Source organism: Salvia splendens, chromosome 11 (genome assembly GCF_004379255.2).
Source record: "Salvia splendens isolate huo1 chromosome 11, SspV2, whole genome shotgun sequence".
Classification (NCBI taxonomy): Eukaryota; Viridiplantae; Streptophyta; class Magnoliopsida; order Lamiales; family Lamiaceae; genus Salvia; species Salvia splendens.
The window spans coordinates 34,537,274-34,551,855 of record NC_056042.1 but is presented as its reverse complement, the minus strand read 5'-3'; the positions used below and the strand labels follow the sequence as shown (position 1 = coordinate 34,551,855).

The 14,582-nt window shown below is 41.6% G+C and overlaps 2 protein-coding genes and 1 pseudogene across 2 annotated transcripts; 1 reads left to right on the top strand and 2 right to left on the bottom strand.

Annotated features, from left to right (window-relative positions):
• The window catches only part of LOC121753672, a 93,848-nt pseudogene that overhangs the window by 36,129 nt on the left and 43,137 nt on the right, over nt 1-14,582 (bottom strand).
• LOC121753673 (E3 ubiquitin-protein ligase WAV3-like) lies at nt 7,553-9,832 on the top strand. Its single transcript, XM_042148911.1, has 2 exons — nt 7,553-7,912; nt 7,992-9,832. Exons 1-2 carry the CDS (start codon nt 7,601-7,603, stop codon nt 9,750-9,752), a joined length of 2,073 nt encoding a protein of 690 aa, XP_042004845.1. The 5' UTR covers nt 7,553-7,600; the 3' UTR covers nt 9,753-9,832.
• On the bottom strand, nt 10,549-13,367 carry LOC121753675 (glutamyl-tRNA reductase 1, chloroplastic-like). The gene is made up of 3 exons (XM_042148913.1): nt 12,834-13,367; nt 12,131-12,372; nt 10,549-11,879 (listed from the first exon to the last, which is right to left on the bottom strand). Exons 1-3 carry the CDS (start codon nt 13,096-13,098, stop codon nt 10,749-10,751), a joined length of 1,638 nt encoding a protein of 545 aa, XP_042004847.1. The 5' UTR covers nt 13,099-13,367; the 3' UTR covers nt 10,549-10,748.

Sequence of the window (14,582 nt, the reverse complement as noted above, 5' to 3'; positions counted from 1 at the left end):
CTGTTCTCGCTGGATGACGAGCTGGTTTTTGGCAAACTGAGCTTCATCCTGGGCCGAAATCCTAGCAGCTCTGGCTTTCTCAAGTTAGCCTCAGCTGTTGGTCGATGACAAAGCAGCCGCCAACTTCCTCTGCATCTCAGCATAGTCATTGACGCTTTGGAGAGTTCGACGGCGACGAGCTTGGAGAGCATATCGTTCCTCTGAAAATGGATAAAGAAAAAAGTCAACAAAGGGGCCACAAAAAAACAGGAAAAAGCAAGGCCAGAAAATCAAGAAGAGAATTCACCTCGGCGAAGTCCGTGGGCCATAAAAACGGCTCACAGATATGTTCCGAAGGAGGCGCCAAGACCACGTCTTTCTCTGGCGCTCTCGGGGCTTCTGGGCCTTCCCCTTCCCCTTTGCCGAAGTCGACTCCGGCTTCTTCGGATCCGAAGAGGTTTTTTGCCTTTTCGGAGTCCTCGCTCGCATCAGACGCCGAGCTGGTGTTTTCGGCCTCTCCGGCTCCTTGACTCCGAAGATTTGCGGCTAGCCTTACTCAGCTGTACAACTGCCAAAAAGCAAGAAAGCAAAGACAGATTTTCTTCGTTAAAAGCAGTAAGAGCATAAAGATAAAGAGAAATCCTCACCCTCGGCCTCTTCGTCCGAAGACGAGATGTCGAACACGACGTCGCCCGTGACGAGCTCAGACTCCGTGTTATTGTTTCCTAACTATGGGAATCTTGTTGAGCTCGCCATCGAGCTCGCCAACGGTTCAGGCCGAGGATGACGGATTAACGGACTCCGGCCTCTCCAGGGGAAAACTAGGAGGGCCGCGGTCCTATCATAGTAGAAGAAGGCGATTTTGCCACTTCGGCCACTTCGTTTTACAAAAGGCCCTAAAGGGCTGTAAAGGGATCAAGTAAAACCAAGACCCTTCCTCTTAAATTGAAAGAGAATTTAAGGATCGCCTTCAAAGACAAATCCTTTCCTAACCTACGGAGTTCGGCAGCGAAGGCCGACAAGTGCCTCCAAAGAGTTCGGAGTCACTTGGCCTAAAGGAAGCTGAAAAAAATCTAGTAAATCTATAAAGGCAGAAGGGAGGGGGAAACGAAGCCCGCATTCTAAGCAGGCCTCGTACACGGTGGCGTACCCCCGGCGGGGAGTCAGCCTATGATCACCGTCAGGTACCACCGTCTTCCCCCCAGGAAAAAAGTATTTTTCGGGTAGGGATATCACAGTATCCTTACTCAAAATACTATGGAAATACTCTACGTCGTTCTCCCCGGACTCTCTTCCGGCCAGAAGACCCCTTATCCCTTTCCTACCGCTACCCGACCTCCGAAGAAGAAGAAGACATTTTTCTTACTTTTTGAAGGTGAAGAAAGTCTGAAGAAGCTCTTTGAAAGCGGAAGAAAATTTCTCAGAGAAAGAGAGAGTATAGAAGACGCACAGCAAAGGTGTTCAAATGAGGAAAAAGGAGCATATTTATCAGATTCGGGAAAGATTTCGAGATCGTTGCGCCGTTTCGAATCCCACCTTTTCAGGATTCAACGGCCGGATTTTACTGTCGCATTTAATGCAGGCACGCGCAAGGCACGTCCCTGACGTCAGCCTCCCCCTTACCATTATCCAGAATGCGAAGTGACTCACCTCGCCGAAGTGATTCACTTCGCTTTTCGGGGGGGGTAGTGATGGGGTACGAACTAAACCCTAATGGCAAGCCCAATAATAGTGACGGCCCATCAGCCCAGAGCCCAAGAAAGAGTATCTGTTCGGCACCAAAGAGTTCGGCACGACCAAAGAGTTCGGACTCAGCCTACAGCTCGGTAAAAGCCGACCAGTCAAGCTCTCCTCTCAGATCGGCAAGAGCTGATCGGTAAAGTCCAGCAGTTCGGTCTCAGCATTCGACCCGAACTAAGGAGTTAGTGGACTCATGAAAGGCCTCCACGACCTCCGCTATACCCACGATCTATTTAGTGGTACGAAGCAGTTATTGAGCAGGTTATTGCTCACCCACGATCTTGTTAGTGGGGCTGCAAACCACGACCTTAGTTCAATGTATAAATAGAACTTAGATCAGATAGAAAAGGGTTAAGCTCTCTAGAGATAAAATACCATATAGCAAGTCTGTGTTGTAAGCTGTAATCCCAGATCAAGCAATACAATCTTGCCCTCCCTTCTTCCCGTGGACGTAGATTTACCTCAGTAAATCGAACCACGTAAATTCTTTGTGTCGTAATTTTCATTCTCTACCAGCATTTACTAACATCAGAAATTCGCGGATCCATCATCATGCATAAACCTATTTCCAAGAAGATGAAGCCAAATATAGAAACACAATTGCTGATATAGTGGTATGATGAATTACCCATTTGGATGATTGCTTGAGAAAACAAGAAACTAAAACATAGTATCATGTCATATGGAAATAGAGGCCTCTTTCTCATGATGGAATGAGTAGAAGTATTAGTTCAAACCATGCACATGCAATGCCCAATTGCCATGTAGATAATTCAAGTCACCAACATCATACACATCATGTCAATTTCATTTTCATGTCACAATTTTAATTAGTTGCTATAGTGGTCTAATCTATTTATGTGTTTGACCAACATAATTAACTATATGGACATTATGGTTGTCACAATTTGTCCCACTTTGGTGGGAACTTTCTTGGATTAGGCAAACTTTTGGGGTCAATCTTGCTCCTAAGATCTTACAAATTGCATTTTGGTTTTCCTTCTGGAGATTTCTACAATCTTGCAATATAATTGGTGGTGGATATTGGGTGGCCAATTAGGTTACCATTCTTCTATTCTATGGCTATCAAATTGTCAAAAAAAGTAAATAACTGTTTTTAATTTATCGCTAGAATATCTAATCCTCTTTAAAGAATGTAAGTGAACGCTTTGACGTGTGATGCTAGTTGGCTTCTATTTTATTTGTAATGGTTTCAGATTAGAATGTTTACTCATGCTTAATTGTTTATTTATCTATAGGTTATCAACTTTTTGCTTGAATGTTTTGCACCATATAAACTTTACAAAAACTAATATTCTATTTATTTATTTTTCACAAATCAATATCCTAAAATTGAATGCCTTTGTCCATTTAAAAAAAATTGTTCATTTATTATGATTATATAAAACTAAAACGATCTCAGCATGTTTTCATGAGAACACATTTTATTTTGGTTATACTACAAATGTTGTGGTCCATTTTTCTACAATTAATTACATTTGAAGACATGGTTACGAGTGAAATTGCAATTATAAGCTATAATTTCACTTTCGAATTTTGGATTTTATTAATATTAAATTTAAAGATTATATATATATTACAATCAACTCGTAATACAAGATACATGCCTTATTCCCTTGTGTCAACACACAAAAAGCACGTTCTGTTTTTTTTTATTGAGATTGTTGTGCTATTATAATATCCGTTCTATAGAAATATGTTGATTTTTTTTTTCGTTATATTCATTTACGAAAATCTTTTTATCTTCTCTTTAACTTTATTATTTATGGGTTATACCATCCACTATATTATTTTAACTATTTTTTTATCTTACGCATTAAAACTCGTGTCATTTTTAATTAATCTATTTTTATGGGGCGGAAAGAGTAGTATTAAGAGATTGTTCAATGGATTAAATAAGACGACTCTTCGAAAATTATTTGGATGGATAGTTACGATTATGTACTTCATTTTGGAATATTGTCACAAAGAATTAGTGTTGTACTACTATATATTATGGTAAATTAACTTCGCCTTTAATTAATTCAATCTTTAGACCCAATTAATCTTAACTAACTGAATACCCTAAAAAGTTGTACTACTACTACTATAAATTATTCTCCAATTGAGGTGGACAATTACTATAGACTTGAGTTGCGTGACAAATTATTATAATCAATCACTGATCACAGTCACATTAACGATGCCATTATTTGGACGGTTTGCTTCGAAACTATATTATATAAATAAAGAAATATTTTTTTATTTCGAGGAAGACTTGGTTTTAAATTTTGCTGGTTTTATGACTTAACACAAACAAAAATGCACCAGTTAATTCTTTGTTTATTTGATTGACATATTTGTCTATTTGTGCATACCAAATTATTATATAGTCGACATACTTTTATGTGGGTCTATAGTCTATGATACATTGATACTTATCCTCATCTAATCATGTTTATTTGGAGTTGGATTATATTAATGTTCAACTTGAGATTGATAGTTGCATTATTTATGTAGTGAGAGGCTTTAACTTATTGATATAAAGTCCAATATTTATAGTATGATTTTACTATGATGAGACTGAAATAATGTTGTCGTAATGTGGCTTATCATAACTTCAATTCAAATGAAAACTAAAATATTTAATTCACGCAATACTTTTTCTTAGGACTATTATACGTTTCTTTGGGGTCAAACGATCAACTTTTTCTAAGGTAAGCAGAAAATGATGATAAAAGACATTTCATTATTAATTTATTATTATTTCTTTTATTGAAATTTATAAAAAATACTTTTAAAGTGAATCAGATTGCGTAATTTTATTGAATTTTAAAACTATATGCACAAATTAATGTAGAGTCGGTTGGTCCTACACTGACTGAATTATTCACATAAAATATTAATGACAATGTATATATTAGACAGAAAAAAATGATCCGAGTACCACATATCTAATTTTACAATGGTTAATAAGTAATTAAGTTACTCTGAGATGTAGTCATTATTGTCATTGGTTAAAATCGGATCAATATTGATTAATTTAAATTATTCAATTTGATATTTGTAATGCGTCATTTTAATTGGAACAAATCAAAAATAAAATGGACCATCTCGATGGGACGGAATGAGATATATCACTCCGATATACTATAACTGAAAATTTAAATTATTAACTCAATTCAATTTAATTTATTTAATTTTATATAATAATTCCATGCTACTAGTAGTATAAGAGTGTCCACTATAGGGGCGGCGCGCTGGCCACCCCGCTAGCCTATAGTGCGAGAATCGTCCGCCCCGAGGCGGACAAATTTTTTGGGGCGGACGGCCCTTCGGTGAGAAGAGTGCGGGGACGCGCCGGGGGAACCGCCGCGCCGACCATAGCGCGCGCGGCGCCCGAATACGGGACGGCAATTTTTTTTCCCTTTTTTAAAATTCAATTTAATTTACCTATAAATACACCTCATTCCTTTCATTATTTTCACACTATTCCAACTCTTCACTCATACTTTCTCTCACTAAAATTTGTGGATTCAATTGGTATTAAAAATGGACGATTTGTGGAATGACGCGTGGAATTCGCTGATTCAAAAGGTGCAGAACCAAGCCGACGGGGAGGATGCGGCGTGCGAGGCGGAAGTTGCGGAGGCCGCGATCCCTCGTGCGATAGCTCGTCGTCGGACCATCCAACGAGACCATAGCGGAGCGCACCTGCGTCTAATGGCGGACTACTTTGTGGATAACCCCCGTTATCCACCTGAGATTTTCCGTCGGCGATTCAGAATGTCGCAACGGCTCTTCAACCATATAGCGACGAATTTGGCGAAGCGGTACCGGTGCTTCACCCTCCGGAGTGATTGCACTGGCCGGATAGGGTTGTCTACTTTTCATAAATGCACCACTGCAATTAGGCAGCTTACCTATGCCGAACCGGCTGATATGTTCGACGAATACCTATAGATGGGTGAGACGACTAGCCTAACGGTGCTCAGGCAGTTTTGTAAGGGGATCCGGGAAATATTTGGTCTGGAGTTCCTATGAAAGCCCACCCCTGATAAGTGTCAGAGACTGCTAGATATGCACGGTTCGGTTCACGGTTTCCCAGGGATGTTAGAGAGCATCGATTGCATGCATTGGGAGTGGAGAAACTGTCTGATGGCGTGGAAAGGCCAGTTCACTACTGGTTTCAAAAGCAAAGGTCCATCGATGATTTTGGAAGCCGTTGCTGACTAACGTTTGCGGATCTGGCATGCATATTTCGGTGTTGCAGGTTCGAACAACGACATCAATGTTCTTTAGTCATCGCCTCTCTTCAATGATGAGTGCAGGGGGGAGGGTCCAGAAATCAGCTTCGTAGCCAACGGAACGCAGTACAACAGGGGATACTATTTGGCAGATGTGATATACCCTCGGTGGCCCGTATTCGTCAAGACAATTCGCCAACCGGTTGGACCGAAGAAATAATATTTTGCGCTAAAACAAGAGGCTGCTAGAAAGGATGTTAAGCGAGCTTTTGGTGTCCTCCAAGCGCGATGGGCCATTATACGGTGTCCGACACGAGTTTGGCACGAAGATGATGTTGCGAATATTATGTTCACATGTATCATATTGCATAATATGATAATAGAAGATGAAGGATTTGCTGCAGAGCGCTGGGCACCGGAAGATGGTGCAAGTACAAGTAACGGTGTTGCCTCTGTGCCGATACAGATGGGCGTACCACGGAGCAATGAATATTTGCTCCAACGTTTCACTGATATGCGCAGGAGCACAGCACATACCACACTCCAGGCCGATTTGATTGAAGAAGATTGGGCACGTGGGAGGTGGCGCAGCATGAAGACCATTGTGATTTTTAATAGATTAAATTTTGGTTGTATAATTTGTCCATTACTTTAATATGACGAAAATTTAGTGTTTAATTTTAATTTCTTCACTTATAACCGTTTTTTTCTAATTGCGTATAGTCCGATAATTTTAATTATAATTGAATTAAAATAAACGAAAAAAAATTTGAGCTATTGAAAGTGTCCATCTTATAGCTGTGGATAGTTTTTTTTATGGGTGCGGACAAATAAACTTTGGTTGTGAACAATAAAGGGGCGGGACTATTTGGCTATAGTGGACACCCTATAATAAGACATAGGATTCAATATGCGACGATCGAGAAACAGTTACCAAAAATTAAAAGAGGGTATCTTTGTTTTGCAGTAATTATTAATTAAGGAATCCAGACTTTGCCAAGCTCAATGCTGACACCACTCTACTACTACTTTAAAATGTAGCCAATAATACAGTACTAAGAATTAACGTTCCCCATATTTCAATTCATTCACCTGCATTTTTTCAAACTTTAAATTGTGTAATTTACCAGAGTATAAATGAATGTAAATTTTAATGAAAATTATTAAAATATCCTTAAATATGATAGATATAAAACCTTAATTGAAAATTTTGGAGCAAACTTGTTTGGTTGATATCCATTTAGCCAAAGATTAAAGTGTTCAAATGGAGAGCTCACTCAAACTTGAACTAAAACAGTACTCCTTGTTTAAAGTTCTCATTTTTTCAACGTTCATCAAATTTCAGTTTTTAAAATGTTTTCAGTTATAGTTATTTTAAAATTTTATGAAATTCAAAGCTATTATTATAGATAGATATCATAATTTACTAGCTATTGTCACACATATTTGTTTTTGTTGATATTTTGTTTAGTTAAATAAGAAAGGTAGGCGGCGTTGGTATCATGTATATATATGTGTTGTTTACGTAGAAGAGTAGGAGCAAAGAAACAGAGCTAAAATATTGAAACAGAGCAAAAAATCTTTCTCCAGCCACACTCTCTTCAGCTCTCTCTCTCTCTCTCTCTCTCTAGAAAATGGGTTGGCGAAGAGCATTTTGCAACACTCTCCCCATAGATAAGAGCTCCGCAGCCGCGGACAAGCACCGGAGTTATAGGTCAACCAGAAGCAATCCTTCGACTCCTCCATTGCATTGCAAAACGAATTGTAGTAAGAGTGTCGATGCTAACAACGAGATCGATTCGCCGAATTCGAAGCTCGAAAGCAAGAGTAGCGCCTCCACGCCGAGAAATCGTTCCAGAATCCGATTCCGTTCCGCGCCGTCTTCTCCTAGATCTCCTTTCTCTATGCTTAAGAGCACGCTGCGTTTATCCAGAATGAGTAATTATGTATGTATGATTCTAATTGGTGTTGATTTCTATTGTTTTCTATTTTTATTTTGATTTTTTTGGTGTTTTTGCGATGCAGAGTAGCTGTGGAGTGTGTGTGCATGGCGTGAAGAGCGGGCAAGGAACGGCGATCTACACGGCGGAGTGCGGCCACGCCTTCCACTTCCCCTGCATCGCCGCCTTCGTCGGGAAGCGGCGCGCGCTCGTTTGCCCCGTCTGCGCCGCCGTGTGGAAGGACGTGCCTCTCCTGGCAGTCTACGCGCAGCAAAACCGCCAATCGGAGGAGGAAGTTGATTCTGGCGCGAAAATCGCGCCTCTTTCTAGCCCTAATTTGAAGAGACGGTGCAATGCGCCGCCCTACGCCGACGACGAGCCCTTGCTCACCCCCAATTTCAATCGAATTCCGGATTCCGTGGCTGATGAAGCGGAGGACGAGGAAGTCGAGGAGTTTGAAGGATTCTTCGTCAATCAAATCAGTAGCGAATCATTTACCGGCGGTGATTTGAAGACGGTGGAGGTGAGCGTCTCCCCGGACGCCGCCGTGATCTCCCAGGGGCGGACGCACGACACCTACGCCGTCGTTGTGAAAGTCAGGGCGCCGCCTCCGCCGCGCATCCCCGGCGCCGCGACGCGAGCGCCGATCGACCTCGTTGCGGTCCTCGATGTTAGCGGCAGCATGACCGGCGCAAAAATCGAGATGATGAAGCGCGCCATGCGTCTCGTTATCGCCTCCCTCGGCTCGGCCGACCGCCTCTCGGTACTGGCCTTCTCCTCCGCGCCCAGGAGGCTGCTGTCCCTCTGCCGCATGACGCTACAGGGGCAGCGCTCGGCGCGGCGGATCATAGACCGCCTCGCCTGCAGCCAGGGCACCAGCATGGCTGAAGCCCTGCGCGAGGCGACGCGGGTGCTCGAGGAGCGCCGCGAGAGGAACCCCGTCGCGAGCATTATATTATTATCCGATGGCCTCGGATCATCCGCTGACGAGAGCAGTCAACACTCTCGCGCGTCGTCTCACTCGACCCGGTTCTCCCATGTGGAAATACCGGTTCATTCGGCCGGCTTCAGTCGCGAACCGGCTGAGAACGCATTCTCAAAATGCGTATCCGGTTTATTAAGCGTAGTGGTTCAAGATGCGCATATCCAACTAGGGCTAGCGCCCGGGTCGGATCCTGCTGAGATTACGGCTGTATACTCATGCAATGAGCGCCCAACCGTCCCCGGGTCGGGTTGCATCCGCCTCGGCGATTTATACGTTGAGGAGGAAAAGGAACTACTCTTAGAAATCCGGGTCCCAGCTTCCCGGGTCGGGTACGGGTCGCACCACGTTCTATCGGTTAAATGTTGTTATAAGGACCCGGCCACACAGGAGCTAATCTACGGTAAAGACGAAGCGCTCCTGGTGCCGAGGCCTCAAGCCGTCCGATCCGGGCTGCCTAGGATCGAACGGCTGAGGAATGTCTTCGTCACAATCCGGGCCGTGGCCGAGTCGCGGCGGCTGATCGAGCGCAACGAGCTTGCCAGCGCCATGCAGATGTTGTCCTCGGCTCGGGCGTTGCTGCTGCAGCCGGCGGCGGAGATGGCGGGAGAGTATGTGAGGGGATTGGAGGCTGAGATGGCGGAGGTGCAATGGAGGAGGCAACACCACCAGCAGAAGGTGGCGCCGCGGCGGCGGAGCAGTGAGGAAAGAGAAATAGGATTGTTCGTTGATGAGAATGGGAAGTCGCCGCTGACACCGACGTCGGCTTGGAGAGCCGCGGAGAAGCTGGCTAAAGTGGCTCAAGTTAAGAAATCTTTTAACAAAGTGAACGATTTGCACGGCTTTGAAAATGCTAGATTTTAGCTGCCATTTCGTAATTTCCTTTTTTTCTTTTTTTTTGTCCTTTTATTGCCCTAGAGAATAAAAAAAATGGAATAGCTTAAACCGGGCCAGGTTATATTAGTTGATTTTTACTTATACACGGTATAAATGAGATCAAAATTAAAATTTATGTTATTTACTTTTTGCTTATATTCGGGAAATTAAAGTATGCTTTTATTTAGTGCATTTTTCTGTATTAAATGTATGTATATTTTGCAGAGGAAGTGAGTAAGGAGAATCCCGAGACGAATGTGGCCAACAATGATATTATAAAGAATATCATGTAGTTAAACAATTATTTTTAGATGATTACCGATGCACAAAGATATTGCTTTATGAAGTAAGTATAATACTGTATTGAATAGCAAATTATTGGGCACATGATTAATCTATTCCGAGCTGAGTTAGGTTATCCAATTCAATAGAGAGAGTAGAGAGAATTGTCTAAGCCCAATAGAATCAACTATTGGGCTTCCTGTTAAAAATGACTATTGGGCTTTAAATTATCTATTCCTTCCTTAATCCATCATCCTTTTCTTTGTTCTAAATTTTATTTTACGACAGTTGAACTTCAATATTTCATGATTTTACAATCTCACGTGTAATTTGGACATTTGTCCACTCCTTTTCCATCCTCATGCTATTCCATTATATCAAACATGTCCTAAATAAATGAAATTTGTATATATATGATCTAGACTCTCAATGGCACTGAAAACCAAGTAAAAAGAATAATGTAGAGAGTAGTAAGTGTAGACCTATATAAGTATACTTGACATGAGACAGAAATCTATATATGTATGCTCTTACACCTTAATTATATAGTAGTTTACAAAGGGTAATACATAGAAGCGATAATTAGAGGAAAACTGTGTTAAACATCAAAGAGGGAAAGATTTTCCAAGAAATCCAATCCCATTAATATATTCATACCAAAAAAAAATTTAATCGCAATTGAGGCCTGAAAGCAAGAATCATTTAGTTCTGTGATTGCTCCACCTTAGCTCTTATTTTCTGTTCCAACACAGAAATCTCAGTCTCAAGGCTGAACATTCTGTTCAGAGCATGCATGTTCTCTAGCGTCTCGGACAGAGTCCGGCTGTCGCTCCCGTCACACCTCAGATGCTGCATCGGGCCATGCAAAAGCTTGTTGACAATGCCTCTGCTGAGATCGTCAACAGCCTTCCTTGTCTTCTTTGGAATGTCATCTCCCATTTTCGACAAGCACTTCTCCAGCTCCGCGCCTCTTATTCTTTCAGCGTAAGCCCTCAGTTTCTTGATGGTTGGAACGGTCTCCAATGAATCGCGCCAGGCTTCAAATTGACCCGACTCTTCTGCAATGATCGCCTGAGCTTCCATTGCTTTACGCAGGCGGTCTTCTTTGTTGGCAGCCACAACCTCCTTCAGATCATCCACGTTGTAGACACGTGCAGTCTCGAGATCGTTGACACATGCGCCCACGTTTCTTGGGACAGAGATGTCGACAAACAGCCTCAACCCCCCCTCGTTTGAGCCAACGGGTGGGAGGTCCACAACGTGCTCTTTCAGAAAGAGTGGAGTCTCTGATGCAGTGCTTGTAAAGACCACATCTGCTTCTGCTGTGCAGGTTAGCATTTCAGTGAGGGGTTTGTAGATGATCTCAACATCCTTCATCTCCTCACGAATGGCGGAGACTCTGTCTTCAGTTCGATTCACCACCACCATCTTAGTGCAGCCCTTGGCGGCCAAGTGCTTGATCACCAGCTTTCCCATCTTCCCCGCTCCAACAACTAGCATTCTAGCAGTGGAATGTGATGCTTCCGGGAGTTTCATCAAAGACAACTCCACCGCAGCTGAACTCACGGATACTGCCCCAGCTGCAATGTTCGTCTCAGTTCTAACTCGCTTCCCCACAGTGATCGCGTGTTTAAAGAGACCACTTATGTTCCGTCCAAAGCCCACCACTCCCTGCCCGACCTTAACCACTTGCTTCACTTGAGCCAGGATCTGACCCTCACCCAATACCAAGGAATCCAGCCCAGCCGACACTTCAAAGATGTGTTGAGTCGCGTCTTGATCATAAAGTAGAAAACGATGCTCACAGATATCTGAAGCTGGGATCCCACTAGTCTGATAAGCATACAATCAATCATGAGATTCACAGTGATAATATAAACCTTTAGCAGGAAAAAAAATCAGATGCTACAAAGATGAGAAGTCTCAACAAATATAGCTTGTTTCTGCTATAGGCTAACAGCAACGCCTTCTATTGAAAGGTTTAGATGCTATCGATGGTAAAAACCAACACGAATGACCGTTGCAGTTGCTGGTAATCTTGGACAAAATATGCTTAGAAAATTATACAGTCAAGATATAGATACCTTGGACATCCAATCAGTCACTTCTTTAACCCCTCGGTGGCGAGAAAGAGCTACCACGTAGATTTCCATTCTGTTGCAAGTACTCAGAACAGCAGCCTCTTCGATATGATTCAAACCACAGAGCTCGCTTATAGCTCTTGGCCACTCTGCCTCAGGAACAGCGAGTTTCTCCCGCATTTCAACAGGTGCCGTGTGGATACTGAGACCAATCACTACAATGCTGCTTCTTTCTTTTGTATATCCTGCAAGAAAATCCAACAATATGATGGCAAGAAGATCCCAGTCTCCTAACATAAAACAAGCAAAGACAACTGACCCCACAAATAAGAAAAAAATGAAATTTTGTTCTCTAAAATGAAGGAAAATTATAAGAGAAGATAAAATCAGATTGTTGTAATAGACCAAACAGTAGAACTCAATTTCGTCTCAAAAGTATGATCAAAGTCTAATAATTCAAATAAATTATTTACTAATATGAATACAAACATGCAACAGATTCCAATCAAATTAGGGCTGAGTTTATTCTTATGGAAGAACAGCTTCACATCATCATTAGTTTGATATCATCACTGAAACTTAATCATATCATCGATTATATTCGCAATCATTAGAATTAAGCAAGTGAGCTCAAATCTTAGAAAACAATAGCTGGAAAGCTGAAATCAATTAATTAATCAAATCCAAATAAGGCAGGTGTTCATACTGTCAGCGGCGGAGGTCTTGAGCTGTTCGAGAGCCGATAAGCTCGAAGCCGAGGCTGAGAAAGAAGCTGCATTGGTCGGCTCAGCCGCATCGGCTTGAGCCAGAGCGTCCGGCGCAGCCTCGCACTTGATCATTCCCCAATTCCTCCGGCTCAGCGCCGCTCGCCTGGCTCGAGGAGCGGCGGATGCGGACATCGACGGCGACGACGCGTTCCTCACCAGCAAAGCTTCGAGCTTTGCGCCAACAAATGCACTCGAAACAGCCATATTGCACAATTTTCTCAAATCACGGATTAATTAAGCGGAAGACCTAGAATCAAGGAGAGGGGAAATTGAGGGTTTTGTGACTGTGAGTGATTATTGCGGTGGGGGTGATCGATGTCGTCAGAAATGGGGAGGGGAGCATGAGGTTGAGGCCTCGGGATTGAATTGATGCATGATTTTGGCAGTTTTCTTGATTTTTGATTTGTTTTGGAGTGGATGAGAGAGAGAGAGTGGCATTGGTTGGATTTCTTTGAATTTTGATTGGCTGATTTGGGGCGTGTTCTATCCACACTACTCTCTTTTTTCATCGGAGCCACATCACCCCCAACTTGGAGATAGTACTGCCGTGCAAATTTGGTAAAATGATGGTTATTGTGTTTATTGTTTGGTTTCATATAGAAAATTAAGATTGAGTTTTATAAATATTGTTGATTGGATAGATTCATAGATACGGGTTAATATTTTATCTCGATATTAGTTGTATGCTTAGTTCGGTAATGATGAATTGTTTTTAAAAATGAAGATATTGATGTTTTCCAATTGGTTGAAGAGTAGATGCGCTGATTATTTATTTTACCGTCAAGATCTTTGGTTAATGACCTAGTTAACCCATGGAAGAGTTGAAGATAGACTTGTATCTAAACTAAAATGGTAGCTCACATTCTATAAGGACTAGTATGGAAGAGGATTAAAAAATGGAGTACTGAAAAACTATAATGAACTGTCAATAATGTAGATCAAGTAGGATTGACCATTGTTAAATCTAGTATGAATTAATATACAAAGATCTATTGGGAAGAGGATCGTGTTGGGGCAATGGGGCATGTGAACAACTTGATGCATTGTATCCCTTTTAACCCTTTCGGCGGAGTTTATTTTCCTTTATATATCTTCGTCTTTTCATGTGATAAAATTAGTATTGGGTGATTCTAGGTTAAATAATATTAGGATAAATTAATCTTAAGCAAATGACACATTACAAATCACACATTTTTATCATCTTTTTATTAAATTATAATTTGTTACGTATAATCTTATATGCATATATATATATATAGGAGTGGGAACGTAAAAACTCAAAATAATTCGGAACTCATAACATATGTGAGTGGGTTAGGATTGGAAACAGGATTACTTCATTTATCAAATGGAATAATATAACCACTAATATCCCACAGGCCACAACTTAACCACTAATATCCACAACATTTGTTTGACTTGGACAATCCCACAACTTAATTTAACTAGTATACTATTATATCGACAGCTAGTATTTATTTAATTAAGTTTTAGGATTGCTATATTATGTCCTATATGTGATAGTATCTATGATCTTAGATGCCTTATTTTAAATGTATTTACAAGATTTTGACTTAGAATGCACATAGGTTAGAAGGAGAAATGAAGCATTAGACATTCTTGTTCTTGAGCATGATCAGCACCATATAAGTTATATTTTCTGTTTTTAAAATTGAGTATAAATTTAA

Bases quoted from the DNA above. Each gene is read 5' to 3' on its own strand.
- LOC121753673 (XM_042148911.1), top strand. From the start codon at position 7,601: ATGGGTTGGCGAAGAGCATTTTGCAACACTCTCCCCATAGATAAGAGC. The intron at 7,913-7,991 runs GTATGTATGATT...TTTGCGATGCAG, and splicing joins TATCCAGAATGAGTAATTAT to AGTAGCTGTGGAGTGTGTGT.
- LOC121753675 (XM_042148913.1), bottom strand. From the start codon at position 13,098: ATGGCTGTTTCGAGTGCATTTGTTGGCGCAAAGCTCGAAGCTTTGCTG. The intron at 12,373-12,833 runs GTATGAACACCT...ATTTTCTTGCAG, and splicing joins CAAGACCTCCGCCGCTGACA to GATATACAAAAGAAAGAAGC. The intron at 11,880-12,130 runs GTATCTATATCT...TATGCTTATCAG, and splicing joins TGACTGATTGGATGTCCAAG to ACTAGTGGGATCCCAGCTTC.